The sequence below is a fragment of the Poecilia latipinna genome, unplaced genomic scaffold (genome assembly GCF_001443285.1).
Source record: "Poecilia latipinna isolate Pla-1442-1.1 unplaced genomic scaffold, P_latipinna-1.0 Scaffold143, whole genome shotgun sequence".
Lineage (NCBI taxonomy): Eukaryota > Metazoa > Chordata > Actinopteri > Cyprinodontiformes > Poeciliidae > Poecilia > Poecilia latipinna.
The window spans coordinates 209924-224283 of record NW_015112759.1 but is presented as its reverse complement, the minus strand read 5'-3'; the positions used below and the strand labels follow the sequence as shown (position 1 = coordinate 224283).

Genomic DNA, 14360 nt, shown 5'->3' with positions numbered 1-14360 from the left:
CCAAAAAAAGGCAGAAAAGCAGGGAAGGCCCCCCTAAAATTTTTTTTTTTTTTTTTTTTTTTTTTTTTTTTTTTTTTTTTTTTTTTTTTTTTTGTTTTGTTTTGTTTACATTTCACAACCAAACATCCTCAACTATATTTTTTTTCTTTTTTGTATAGCAACTTTTTAAACAAATATTGTAAAGTTCTCTGCATTAAAACATTTATTAAAACATTAGAAATGACACAAACACAAAAATTGACACAAACACAAAAATTATACCAAATCATTTAAAATACACAACATTGTAAGACAAATTGAAATAGTAAAAATACAAAAGAAATTAAAANATTATTAGCCTTATTTTTAAAGTAAGTTTTAACTAATGATTTAAAAAGAGGCAGTCAAGAGCCCGGTCTAATATTCAGAGGAAGAGCATTCACTAGTTTTAGTAATGTTCTCAAAATGTTGACCTTGGGTCCAAATGCCCTTAACTCAGATTTATCATTATTGAGTAACAGATAATTATCAGACATCTGGGTTTTGATGTCTGAAAGACGTAGGGTAAGTTTAAAAGTAAGGAGCTCTGATGGGTTGACAGCCAAATAAATCTGGGAATCATCTGCATAGAAATGAAGAGACATTGAATTCAGGGTTTCTTCTAGAAAACTTGCTAAGTCTGGTGGTAGCATCCAGCAGCTTAGCATGTTTTTGAGTTAAACTAAAGTTTAAAGTTGATATTTAAAAATTTCACCAGATATCAGGGACTGTTAATGTCTTTCAAAGAACACAAACACCAACTATAAAGTCTTCAAAAAAAAAGACAAACATTAAAAAGAATTAAACAAAGCCTAGCTTGGTGGGGTCTCAAGTAAAGTCTGGTGGGCTGCCAGACTGATAAAACACTGGGGTAAACCCTGGAATTCATGAATAACCTGATCAAGTGGCAGCATTTGTAAATGGAAAATAGTAGTGGCCCTGGAATGACCCCCTGGGGAACACCAACAAGCTGACCTGTGGCGTGAACTCTTCCAGGCATCCAGGCTACGTGAAGAGGCCCACAGCATGGGCAGCATCTGCATGTCCGAGAATTGCACTGAGCTCAAGAATCTGCGCTCGTTGGTCAGAGTCTGTGAAATCCAAGCTACGCTGCGGGAGCAGAGGTGAGACCGCCGCTCTCCCTCGGTCACGACTCGGTCAAAACATCCACACGTCTAACCCTCTCCTCTCTTCATCTCTCTCCCCTCAGGATATTGTTTTTGAGACAGCAAATCAAAGAACTTGAAAAGTTGAAGAATCAAAATTCCTTCATGGTCTGAGAACTTTGGTGTCGAGAGTTTTGTTTTTGGGGGGTTTGAGGGGAAGGGGGAAACCCATTGCACATAGTTGAAATCTGGAAAGAAAGCAGTTGTTCGGTTCCTCTTGAACCCAGTCTTAACACACACATAAACACACACACATACACACTCTCTCAGAGGAGTTTGAGTCGGGTTGGTTTGGACCGTTGGACTGGGAGACCTGAAAGGGAGAACCGAGGAGCTGCTGTTGGAGGAGGAGGGTTGATTTACAAGACGCTGGTTTTGTGAAAAACCCTCGGTGGGGGAGGGTGGAAAAAAAAATGTAGATTTCTTGTAGATGTTATTATCTATGTTGTAAATATGTTTTGTAGATTGAAGCCATGGAAAGCCATGCCTATCAAAGCTTTTTGGACATCCAGACTAATCAACGCCTCGGCGCCTCCGGTCCTTCACGTTAACTCATCTGCAGATCTCCGGCTTCACTCTGTCACTTCACAAGATCTCTGAACCATTGAGTCAGCTGGTGTGTGTGAGCGCGTGCGTGTGCGTGTGTGTGTGTGTGTGTGTGGCCTGCAGGCTGACTTGAAGGTGTTGGAGGCATGGAATCAACCAGAACAATCTCTTCAGCTCATCAAATCTCGGTAAACTCACCCGTTCCCTCCAGCCTCCCTGAGTGGAGGGGTACTGTCATGTGCAGGCGTGGCAGACTAACACCTGCTCCCAATGCTTAGTGATCTGCTAGCAGCTTCTGGTGGCCCTGCATTACCCAGTCTGAAAAAAAAAATCAGTGCCTGGTGGTTGGTGAAGTGAGTGATTATTTAAAAAAAAAAAAATAAATACAAAAAGGAAAAAAAAAATCCATTGTGGGATGTGATGGCGTGCTGCTTTGGACCATTCCCGGTAACCTCCACCACCCCGCCCTGGCTTCCTGACCCACTCGCCCACCTACCTGCCCGCCCGCCTGCCACGCCTCTTTCTCTGACACATCCCACCTTTCTGTGTTGTGTTTTACTTTCTTCTCCTTTGGGTTCCCACTGTTTTTCTGTTCCTCTCTTCCCCCTCCCACACCTCTTTGACTTTTCAAGTTGAGGGTTGTACCTCTTGTTTTTTTCATTCCTTTGTACAGTTGCTAACATAACAGTGGAGTTTTAAGAGAGATGGAATAAAAAAAATAATTAAAAAAAAAAAGGTTTTATTTATAAGAGTTGTAGTGACAAGCGGAAAATCACAATGATGGCCACACATTTTCACCAGCGCCCCGGTCGAGGAGCGGTAGGACGGCCTCAGCAGGTCCAGGGTGGGTGCATGTGGAGCACCTCTTCAGTCAGCGCAGGGCAACAAGAGGTCAAAGCTCAAATGTGAAATGTACGTATTGTAATAAACATGTTAAACTAAAGCTTGTCTGTATGTTTTATTGGTGCCTGGTTGGAAAGCTTTTCTGTGTTGCCATCAGGTCAATGAGAGACACTTGGGAGTTCACTTCTTTGTCATCTGTAAATATGGAGCTGGGTCCTGAACAGCTTCTCTTCTTAAAGGGCCAGTATTGTGTGGCTTCCAGCCACGTATAATTTTATAGCCTCTTACCTGTAGTTGCTATAAAAATGCTGTGTATATAAAATATGACTAAGGAAATTTTACTTATCACATCTCTCTTAGTAACCCTTTAACATTTTCACCAGCATTGCACTGAGAAGTACCTGGTGGTATACTAAGCTCAGCATATCCTCCAGGTGTTTGCTAGTTGCTGCTGGCTAGTCTGAAGGAGCTGTGTGGGGTGAGTCACTAGGAAAGGCTGCTCTGAGGCGGAAACTGCAGCTCCCAGGAGGACCTTCGTCCTGGAAGGCGATGCTCGATCCCATCAAGCCTTCTACAAACCCGAATGTTTGCCAGATTAGAGGGTTTCTCAAGCATGAATTAACGAATCAAGGTAACACTCCTGGTATGTTTTTTATGAGGGAATAACTTTATAAAGTTTATTTTACGTTATGCTGCCCCTTTAATAACATTCGGAATATACGAGCCGTTGTCGCTTTATGCATCGTTTCCGGATGTAAAGTGAAGACATTAAAATGTACCTCTCCAGGGCAGCGCTGTTGCTTCCCACCTGCTTCATAAAGGGGGCAATTCCTCTGGCGACACCTGCTGGTTCTTTACTGAACAACAGTTTTCCTGAACTGTTATATCATTTGACTGAGAAAATCTATTATTTTGATGTTTACAATAGGACATTTGTTGTAACTTGTTGGAACTACAATTTCATTTATTTTTTAGATTTTAAGCTAATGAAAAACTTAAGCAAAAATGACGGATACGTTTTCTTCCGGATGTTACTTGTGAAAAACCTAAATAAAACAAATGGCATGAAACTAAGTATTTTGAACTGTAAGAACAATATGGCTCCCTCTAGTGGTAAAGCGTTTAAACTGCAGCATGACATCAATGTTCATTCCTGCCATCCTCCTAAGGAAGTCTGCATTATATATTTCTCATTATTTTGTGTTTTCCGTCCAAAGCCCCAGCCTTTTTTTAAATAACTGTTAAAAGTGGTGGTGGTGTTGTTTAAAGAAAAACTTTAAAAATAATTTATATTTTACTTTTTCCCCATAGTGGTTGGGTGAGGAAATTTATTATAAAGCGATTACGTTTGGTCTTTTTAAAATCATAATGATTCTGAGCAGCATATTCTCTGCCAGCAGAGGGCAGCATTATTGTTTCCTTTCTTAAAGGCCTTTCCTTTTGTAGGGCCAACTCAACCCTACATTTTCTTTTTATGTGACCCAAGTCATAAATTTGTTTCTTCTCTTACAGTGTGCTAGAAGAGTCTTCAGTCTGGGTTTCAGTGATTTATTTATTTCCACTGAGAACATTCATTTAAAAACAGCCGATAATGGAGTCATAAAAAAGCCTTTAAAAGCCTGGTTTGTCTTTAGGTACAGCTGCCCAAAGGGGCCACAATCTTCTGTTTAAATAATTAAATGCAAGTACAAACAACATGGGAACATCCAGCCATTCTATTGTTCAGGAAGGAGACAGACTCTTTGTCTCCGAGATAAATGTGCTCTGGTGCAAAATGTGAGTATCAGCCCGAAAACAAAGGCTAAGGGTGAGTAAGAGAGTGTCATTATCTAGAGCAAAACGAGACGTGCACCAACATGGGCTGAAAGGCCGTGCAGAGAGGAACCACGACTCTAAGAGTGGGATGAAAAGGCCTGATTGCGTTTTGCAAATTCACATGGAAACAAAGATTAATGATTGGAGACGTGCCCTGTGGTCCAATAGTACAAAATCAAAGTCTTTGGCTAAAATGAGCATCAATAAATTTGGAGGAAAAACAGGAACCATGCTAACTGAAGCACAGTGGTGGCAGCTTTGGGTTGTGGGCCGGTTTGCTGTGGGAAGGACAGGAACAACTGATGTGAAAAAAATATGTAGATATGAAACCACATTAGCCAAGAATGTAAAGTTCGAGCACATAAATGTTGTTCACACTGACATTAACCCTAAGAGCTCTGCCAAGCCAACAAAGTGGCTCAAGGATACAGTCAGCATTTTGTTGTGGCCATCACAAAGACTTCAGTCCCTTTGTCTCATGTGATTAACAAAATACACAAAAAGAGGAGAAACGCAGCAAAACTGGAAAGAGGTTATTTTCGAAACGTGGCTCTCTAAAGACAATTCGCTCCCCAAGAACATTACTTGAGCAAATACAGTGATATTGCTGGATGTTGGGCCTGTGGTCAATTATCAAGGCAAAACTGCAGGTGTGGTCTTGGACAGGAAGTCAAGTCTTAAGCTTTTTCCCGCTCTCTTTGTTGTCGTAAGGCGTTGTGTATTTTGTATTGGTAAAAAGGCTTAGCATAAAATATTTTGACTAAAAAAGCATTTAAGTTCAATTAGAAATGCAAATTTTAGTCTTCTTTGGATGACAGACAGAAAGAACACAGATCTCCTGCCCCAAAAAAGTCAAAGGCAGTCAGTTTTCCGTCTCAGTGTGGCGACTTCAGTACACAGATCTTTTAACCAAATCTGGAACATCAAAGCTGCCAGAGAGTCTCTCTTTCTCTCTCTCTCTCTCTCTCTCTCTCTCTCTCTCTCTCACTGTAAACCCAGTAGAACTGAACATTTCCCTTTGTTACAGTCAGGAGGGCAAAACTAGATCATGCAGGACGGAGACAGTCTGCCTGTCTGGGACTCTTTGGAGACACTGATATGGCTCAGATCAAAGAGAGGACAGGAAGCACAAGAGGAAGACGTTTCAGGGAGGCCTTTCTGCCCCGGCTGGCCTCTCAGTGACTGCTGCATGGAGATGACCTGGGTGGGACTACGGGGCATAACACATATAACTCTTCAAATGGTTTGGTTTTTAGGAAATTCAAAGTGAAATTCTCCAAAAGAGCTGTTTTGTCAATAAAAAACCTGAGTTGTCTGTCACTCCAAGTTACCACAACAGCATTCCAGCCATGAGGCTGAAGAGGGGTGAGGGAGGAGCTGTTGTCATGCAGATCAGTAACAGGTAACACTTCCAAGTAAGTAAGTGTCTCCTAATGTGTGAAAGCAGACACAACCTGCAGGGGACAATGACTACCTATGAAGAAAGCCGCTCACATGAAACCCACCCCACTGGGTGACACTCATCCTCTCAGCAGGAAGAAAACACACCAAGTTAGCATAAGATCAGACGGTGAAATTTGATCAAACAGACCCAGAAATAGTTTGTTTTTTTTTACCCAAACACAAAGTTGAATCAGATGTAAAACTAAAATCCAACCACAAACGTGTTAAATGCGTCATCTGATAATGGAAAGAGCAGGGTACAACTACAACCTTTATTTAACAGAGTAAGTTGGTTTGAGACAATGACTTGTTCCGAAAACACTTAAACATTATACAGCGGAATATGATGCAGCAGAAAAAGGGAGAACATCATAAAACAGAGAAAAAAAATAAAATACAACCATATTCATACTGACTAAATGTACTTTAATGATAGTAACTTTAATGATAAGTCAAGTTTTTAAAAGCAGATTTAAAAGTAAAGTTTTGACTGAGTTGATAATGGTTGATAATGACATTAAGTACTGAGCTTTAGTGTTTTTTTATGTGGGAGTTCTAATTTTTGTGGAAGTTCAGAATGAAATGAGGATTGGACAAATTATGTACAAACTCTTGAGACCATCATAGTGAAGAATTTATTAGAGGATAAAGCACGAGTATAAACTTACCAAGATATGGTTATCCATCTGAAATGACAGAAAATTTCTGAGATTAAATCTAAAAATTTCTGAGTTTTTTTTTTGTTTTTTGGCAGAAATCTACTTGTCTTTTTTTCTATTTACTGGCATGCTGTCGTAGGTTTATCTGGTTGATCTCCAGTGCTTATTTTCAAACAAGTAACCATGATGTGCATCTGTCCAGAGTATCTCCAAGTCCCTGCAGCGTATCCTGAGGAACGGCTGCATCACTCGCTACTTCTGCTGAAAATGATAACCAGGAAGAAGTCCCACCGCTCAGCAGTCTGAGACAGAGGATGTTTGGGTAAACCGAAGTTGCATGAGTTCAAACTGCCTGCAGTGCAAGCCAAAATATAAACAGATGTTTATCCTTTAAAGTCCTGAAGATAATTATTGTTACTGTCACCATGGGCCACGACAGCATCCATCATGGCTTGGGGGGTTATTCCAGTCAGTCCCTGGCTCAGACTTGGTAAAATACGTACATCTAAAATAGAACTTGACTCTTCAGAATCTGTGTTGAAATCTCTGAAAAGTCCCACATCTGCAGTAAGGTTTAATAATTCCATGTTCAATGTTTTAATGTCTTTTGTGATACTGTTGAAACTTCATTAGTTTTTTTAATATGTATTTTTCTTCTATGTCTTTGAAAAGAAAACGTATTTTGTAAAATCCTGCTGTGGATATATATATATTTCATAATCTGGCTGGGTTTTGATTGTCAGTATACATTTGTTCGTGAGGGGGGAAAATGCATTCTAACATATTATGACTGAAAAGGAAAAATCTTGGTACCAGCTGTGGCCACTAGATGGGGGTATTTAGCTAACCTCGCGTAGGGTCGCACTTACGCGACCTTACGCGTAAGTGCTCGATGTTAAAGGAGCATTTCTAGAAATATTTAGATAAAAACGTAAACACTTACAGTCTACTATAAACTGATCATTTAACGCCACATCAAATGTAAACTACCGAATAAATTAATTTTAAGAGTTAAATCATATATATACAGAGCTCGCACATTAATGAAGGCAGGGGTCTCTTTTTGTATACATCTCTCAACAAATCCTAAAAACAGCGTGAGCTGACATTTTGAACCCGTCTCTTTCCACCTTTACTGCCCTTTGCACGGGATGTAACACCAGCCGTGGAGTGGCGCCTCCGTGGAATTGCACATAATTGCGGTAATTGCAGTGTCGTCTTCTACTTTGCCTGAAGCGAGGATCCTCGTCTTGTTTTCTGAGAGCCACAATAAAGGTTGTTCGACGGTGAAGCATATGGCTCCGGATCAGGGCGGAACCACGCTATCACACCTGTAGGCTGAGGCAGAGTCATAATGAGACTGATTTCATTACGAAGTGAATGAAAGTAAAAAAAAAAAAAAAAAGAATAAAGGAAGTCCGTATGGTAAGATACAGATGGCGCGTGAGGCTTGATACAGATCTTTCGCCGGTTTGTTTTGCATTGCCAGTTGGTGGAGGGGCAATTGTGTGTGTGTGTGTGCGTGCGTGCGCGCGCAAGCGCTTGTGTGTGTGCGAGTGGACGGGATGGCGCCATGCGCTTTTTGGATTGCTAATTTCTCTAACCGGCTGTCCACTCCTCCCAGCAGCAGCAGCGGTGTCAGCCTGAAGGAAGGCGGCTCAGCCCGGCGTCAACCTGGCTGCTGCGGCGATGACGCTGCAGGTAGCTGATACCGGACACAATGACCTGACGTCACAGTCTAGCTTCAAGGTTACACCTTTAATCCTGTTCTTCTTCTTCTTCTTTTTTTTATATATGTTTATATGTAAAGGAATACTGATATTTTTGATTCATTTATCAAAAATAATTTTATTAAACTGTGTTTATGCTGAGGAGCTGCAACATAAACAGGTCCGGCCATCCAGACATACTATAATATTACTGATTACATCAGCGCCATAATTATTAAGTCACTTAAATGAGTACGACCCGGTCCTGTGATGACACATGGAACATGCTATTATGGAAATAAAAGGCTATGAATGAAAGGTGGAGGGGATTGTTTGGATCAGGTCAGAATGTAGGGAGACGAGTTAGACCGGAAGTTAGTTGAAGTGATGTAGAAAATAAAAGCTTGATTTGATCGAAGCACAAAATGGACATAGGGCCGCGAAAATTAGGAGCTGAGCAATAAAATTACGACATGCAATATAATGACGATTTGAGAAATCATGAAAATAACACTTTTATTTGTACAATAAAGAAACAATTATGTTCTCAGCTTATAAAAGACATAATTGTGTGGAAACTTTGCAACACTTTAGGACTCGCTAGTTTCATCTTGGAGGAACAGACTAATTACGTTAAATGGTAGATTTAACATAATTAAAAATGTCTAAATACTTTAAACAAGCAAATACAAAAATAAATACATAAATTTAACTATTCAATCCATTAACAAACATTTTACAGTTGTCCTACATAAACTTTTTTTATTGTTTGATAGTTATGCAGGTTGAATAATTTTGTACTGCTCACATTGCTCTAAATTGCTATTCAACTTCAACCTGGGGTTCGTGTGTGCCTTTCAGCCTGTTGGTTCTATTCTGAAATGAAGTTACCGGATGTGCCCTGAACTGCACTCAGATCAATTTTCTGCCCAGGGTGGTCGGACCAATCAGAAGGAAGGAAGGCGGAGCCTGGGCCGCTTGCTGCTTCTTCTCCAGTTAAATCGCCGCCGTCTCCAGTCTGAGTGTGCAGCCCTGCGGACTGACTCATCTGTTTTTCCACCTAATATTTCTCCGTTCAGGAATACAAACGTGATGCTTCACTGCGACCGGCCACTTCGAAAGGAACAAGAGGACCAGTGGTAACAACTTCACATCCCCTTCAGTCGCTTCAAAAGGAGTATATTCACATTTTTCTGTTTTTTTTTCTCTCTCTTTTTCTTTTTAGTCCTGGAGAAGAAAACCGTGTTTTGGGGGAGGTTTTTTTTGTTGTTGTGGCGAACTCCGGTAATGCCGAGCCGCTTCGAAAAACAAGCCCGCTAACATTTCTGTCTCCATGCGGGAACGGAAGCTCTTTTTCCTACCTGGTGGTGTTGTTAGGTCGGTCAGCTGAATGGCTCGTTTTTCACCCTAAGTCCATGTAAGCCTTTTCCCCCCCACCCCCCTTTTTTTTTTTTTTTTTTTTTTTTTCTCGCGGCTCTCTGCTGCTGGATATAACCGCGGTCACTGCGCAGGAATTCGGTGTAAATGGAGCGCCAGTCCAGTTTCATTTCCATCTGGCTCCAACTGGAACTCTGTGCCATGGCGGTTCTTCTGACCAAAGGTACGCTCAGACTTTGTTCTGCTGACGGGGCATGTTTGTTGGCCTCTTCAGGCCAGGATAAACACTGTTTCAAGGGGAGACATGAAACGAGACTCCGGGGTTCCGACTTCCGACTCTGAAGTTAGAATGCGACTTCAGTAAAGGACTATTCCACAACTTTCTTTTCATCTGGTTTACCTGTGGTGGGCTCTGGTTCATGTTGTAAACACTTAAACCGACCTGAACCACGCTACAAAGATGACACTACTTGAGATGAATGAAAAGTTTACTTGTTAGGACAAAGAAAAGAGGCTAAGTTGTAATAGTTTATTTTTTTGTTGTTGTTATTTAGACCAAATTGTATGGATTTCTGGTTGAAAATTGGACCACAAAGTCTGATAAAAACTGGACTGACTTATCTTCCACTTCTTTAAAAGATACCTTTGAGACCTAATCCAGTCCAGTCTAAATTAGAGATATCAGCATGTCAGAGGTCGGGATCAGGTTTTTCAAATACTGGAAAAACAATTTAGTTTTCTTAATTTGTCTATAAACCAAGTGCATCAAAACTAACAAGTGACTATTGATGGTTAATAACACACTAACAGGCTGTTGAGGACTTTTAAAGTTTTAACATAAGTCCCAAAAATCAGAAAAACAGGCTTTGATGCTTGATTTCAAATTGTAGTTTGCTTTGGATTTGAATTGTCTATCAAAAAAAAAAATGCAGTGTTTCTTTCCCTCTTGTTTTTTGTTTTAGTTAGAATTGAGGGAGAGAATTGGTCCTGGTCAGGAAAAGCTTGGATTGGTGCACTGTTCCTATAAAAGCTGGAAAAGGGGAAAAAAAAAACTTTCTCTTTTTTTATGTTGTTTTTTTTTTATACATCAATAGACGTCTGACAAATCACAAACTGTGTGGTCAGCGCAGAATAAGGCGTTCCACGTTTTTACTGATCTTAATTTAGATTTTGATCTGGAGAGTCAAATGTTTTCCAAAGGAATAAAAAAAAAAAAAAAAAAAAAAAAACAAGAGAAACCGAATTCATTAAAGTTCCAAATCAGATCCTGAGATCCATCTGGTGCCTCTGGAAGTCATAGCAAGCAAACATTCAAACAAAAACCTTTAAAAAGAAAAAAAGTGACTAAAATCTCCTAAAGAAGCTGAAAAACACTGAAATTATTTTAATGACTTTAAATCGTCAGATAAATTAACTTTACCCTACGAGGGTTAAACAACCCAAACTGTAACATCTCATCTGCCATGTTTCATTTCTCTCACTCCTGGTGCGAAGCCTCCATCCATGTATTGGAGCCACTCGGGGGCCCAGAGAGCCTCTCTGCTCAGCCTGGCTGAGGGCCCCTCCCTCTAGTCGGCCCACAAAGGGGCCTCTCCTCTCTAATGAAATATTCTCCAAATGACCTGCCCTTAGCCCTGCTGCTCCAATCATTCACAGGGAAAACACTGATCTGATGAATGTGGGCCTTGCACTGCAAGTTGGCGCAGCCTCACAGCAGCTACAGACACTTCTTCTTCTTCTTCTGCTTAGGATGTATTCAGGTTGATACGTTGTATCGCTTTAGTGATGATGCAACCTGCAGGTAGTCTGCTGTTGCTAGCCAAGTGGCCTCTGGCTGTGTGTGTTGTTGTTAAGAGCGAGGCGGCCATAATGAGAAGTTAGCCTGAGCTCACTCCCAACCAGCAGAACTCGGCTTCAGGGTGGGAAGAGTTGACTCTGCTTGTTGGTGGAGCTACACACTCATTAGCATCTACTGTAGGAGAAGCTAGCAACAGTTAGCCAGTGGAGGAGGAGGAGGGAATGAAACCAGCTGCTGTAAAAACAAACAAAAAGAAACATGAAATGTAGTTTCTCTTATTCTTCTTCTTCTTCTCCTCATCCAGGAGAGATCAGGTGCTATTGTGATGCGCCGCACTGCGTGGCCACCGGCTACATGTGCAAGTCTGAGCTGAACGCCTGCTTCACCAAGGTCCTGGACCCGCTCAGCGCCAACTCGCCCCTCACCCACGGCTGCCTGGACCCCGTCTCCGGCGCCGCGGACGTCTGCGGCAACGGCCGCCGCGCCGCCGACTCCCTCGGTGGGGCGCTGACGTTGGAGTGTTGCCACGACGACATGTGCAACTACAGGGGCCTGCAAGACCTGGCGCACACCAGGGACTCGACAGGTGAGGCAGCAGGATGAAGTATGGCAATAAACGATGAAGCGATGGCATACGGATAATGATGCAAGAAGGAAAAACTAGATTTAATTCAGTAAAGAGTGCTTAACAGGAACTGGAAGATAGTCAAAACAAAGAACTCAAACCATAAATAATATGGATTATGATGTTTCTAAACAAAACTGCCCTTCAAAAAATATCAATCAGAATGGAAATTATTCCACTCATTTTATTTGTTCAATCGATTAATTGTTAATTGCGACAGACTTGCATGTCAACATGTGGGCCCTTATTTTCCTCCTTTCAGTTTCAGAAGCAGTGTTTAGTTTTTCCTTTCTTTTTTTTTTCCATATCCCGCCTCATTCTTAATTTTCCAGCTTAGCAGAACTTAACGTTTTAAACTTTTAATAAGCCCCAGCTCTGCGCCTGCAGAGGCGAGAGAGCCGGGCAGTTTTTACCTTTAAGCTCTTGGAAGGAGATCAGATGCGCTGTTTCTTTTTTTTATTTTTTTTATTACATGCGCACCGTGTAATTTTCCCACCGAGCTGGAATGTGCCTCGCAGGACGAACATCCCTGACGTCCGCTCAGAAACGCGGGGCCTGTCAGGTTCTGAGGCGGAGGGACTTTTTCAGGTTTTTTTTTTTTTTTTTTTGGTTTGTTTTGTTTTCAGAGGCAGAGCAGACTGTAGTTTATTAGCTCAGATTAATCCCTGGGACAAGGTGACTCATTTGTTTTTGCCTTTCCTCACCTCCTCTCTCTCTCTCTCTCTGTGTTGTTTTTCTTCCTTGCTTTTTCTTTTCTGTCGAGGGGGTGTTAAAAGCTGATCATCGTTTCTTAACAAAGTGAAGTTAACCATCCGATTGTCTCCACCTTCGCAGAGAGCCGTTACCCTGCCGACGGCAACCGGAACCTGGTGACGCGCGTGCAGGAGCTGGCCTCGGCCAAGGAGGTGTGGTTCCGGGCGGCGGTGATCGCCGTGCCCATCGCCGGCGGCCTCATCCTGGTGCTGCTCATCATGCTTGCGCTGCGGATGCTGCGCAGCGAGAACAAGCGGCTGCAGGACCAGCGGCAGCAGATGCTGTCGCGCCTCCACTACAGCTTCCACGGCCACCACACCAAGAAGGGCCACGTGGCCAAGCTGGACCTGGAGTGCATGGTGCCGGTGTCGGGCCACGAGAACTGCTGCCTGACCTGCGACAAGATGCGGCAGGCCGAGCCGGGCGGCGCCGGGGGCGGCGACAAGATCCTGTCGCTGGTGCACTGGGGGATGTACAGCGGCCACGGCAAGCTGGAGTTCGTCTGACTGCCTCTAAAAGGACATTCCTTTGTTTTGTTTTCTGTTTGTTGTTTTGCTAAAACGATGCGGGACTGATCTCATGCCGCGTGATTTTGTTTTTTTGTTGTTTTTTTTTGCTAGAGGAGCACTTTACTTGAAAATGAAAAGGCAGATCTGTATTTAAACTTGAGAGGGGCTCGCTGAGGATCCTGGACTTTCTACACTGAAACGCTGAAGGATTCCAAAATTTTTTGTCTTATTTGCACATTTTTTTTTTCTTTTTTTTTTTTTTTTTTTTTAGTGAAAAAAAATAAAATAAAAAAACAAGATTTTTACACTGACACCAGGGTACAAGAAAAGGACTGATTGAGGAGGAAGCGAGAGAGCGAGATCTCGGCGCTTTTGGACTGTAGGTGTGCACACTCCTCTGGATGTTTCATGATTCAAGCTTATTGTAAAGATTTAAATATATCTATATATATTTTTGTCTGAGAAAACTGACCGGTGTGCGTCTTCTTCGGAGTGAATGTTCCAACTTCTTTCTGTGATCAGACTAAAAGCTTGATTGTATGTGTGTGGGTGCGTGCGTGTGTTTGTGAAAGAACTTCAATTAAAGTGACTTTATTTAAATCTGGATTCTTTGTTTGTTTCTTGATGTTTCCTGGTTATTAGACGGTAATAGCAGGAGTATTATCAGCCACAGCAGTGGAGAGCTTCTGTTTTAACCAGAGAAACCTTTGAACATCTGTTGTCTGCCATGAATCCACCGACAGGCTACACTGAGGATTGATTTCTGAATCATCAGCTTATAAACTTCCTGTGAAGTGCTATTTTTAAAGCTAGATTCAGCTGGAAATGTTAGTCTAACAACTTTCATCTAGATTTAGTTTAACTTGTAGTCATATTGACACATTGTAGCAAAATGAACTCTACGGTAGGACTCGTTTATCCATGACTGTATGAAATAATTTCATTTCCCCTAATTTGGGAATGTTTTCCCTGGAAAAGTAGAGTTTACCTTGCTAACGTATCCATAAGTCTCGCTTTGTTACATTGCAACCACATACAACCACATACATCAATGTATTTTATTTAGTTGAAAGACCAACACAAAATAATACATAATTGT

General features: G+C 41.7%; 2 protein-coding genes and 1 long non-coding RNA gene across 5 annotated transcripts in view; all 3 read left to right on the top strand.

Annotated features, from left to right (window-relative positions):
* The window catches only part of waca (WW domain containing adaptor with coiled-coil a), a 28150-nt gene extending 26449 nt beyond the window's left edge, over positions 1–1701 (top strand). For all 3 annotated transcript variants that reach the window (XM_015029075.1, XM_015029076.1, XM_015029077.1), the window contains 2 exons: positions 1015–1142; positions 1229–1701. In XM_015029075.1, the coding sequence (XP_014884561.1) occupies positions 1015–1142; positions 1229–1298 (198 nt within the window). In that variant the 3' untranslated portion in view covers positions 1299–1701. The remainder of the gene's footprint in view (positions 1–1014; positions 1143–1228) is intronic.
* A 1229-nt stretch (positions 1702–2930) lies between these two features.
* LOC106945410 (uncharacterized) lies at positions 2931–6039 on the top strand. Its single transcript, XR_001424553.1, has 3 exons — positions 2931–3248; positions 5956–5958; positions 6026–6039. It is a non-coding gene; the product is annotated as an uncharacterized LOC106945410 (long non-coding RNA).
* A 2893-nt stretch (positions 6040–8932) lies between these two features.
* On the top strand, positions 8933–13863 carry bambia (BMP and activin membrane-bound inhibitor (Xenopus laevis) homolog a). The gene is made up of 3 exons (XM_015029074.1): positions 8933–9799; positions 11679–11960; positions 12834–13863. Exons 1-3 carry the CDS (start codon positions 9724–9726, stop codon positions 13256–13258), a joined length of 783 nt encoding a protein of 260 aa, XP_014884560.1. The 5' UTR covers positions 8933–9723; the 3' UTR covers positions 13259–13863.
* The last annotated feature ends 497 nt before the right edge of the window (positions 13864–14360 follow it).

Bases quoted from the DNA above. Each gene is read 5' to 3' on its own strand.
- bambia (XM_015029074.1), top strand. From the start codon at position 9,724: ATGGAGCGCCAGTCCAGTTTCATTTCCATCTGGCTCCAACTGGAACTC. The intron at 9,800-11,678 runs GTACGCTCAGAC...CTCCTCATCCAG, and splicing joins GGCGGTTCTTCTGACCAAAG to GAGAGATCAGGTGCTATTGT. The intron at 11,961-12,833 runs GTGAGGCAGCAG...CCACCTTCGCAG, and splicing joins GCACACCAGGGACTCGACAG to AGAGCCGTTACCCTGCCGAC.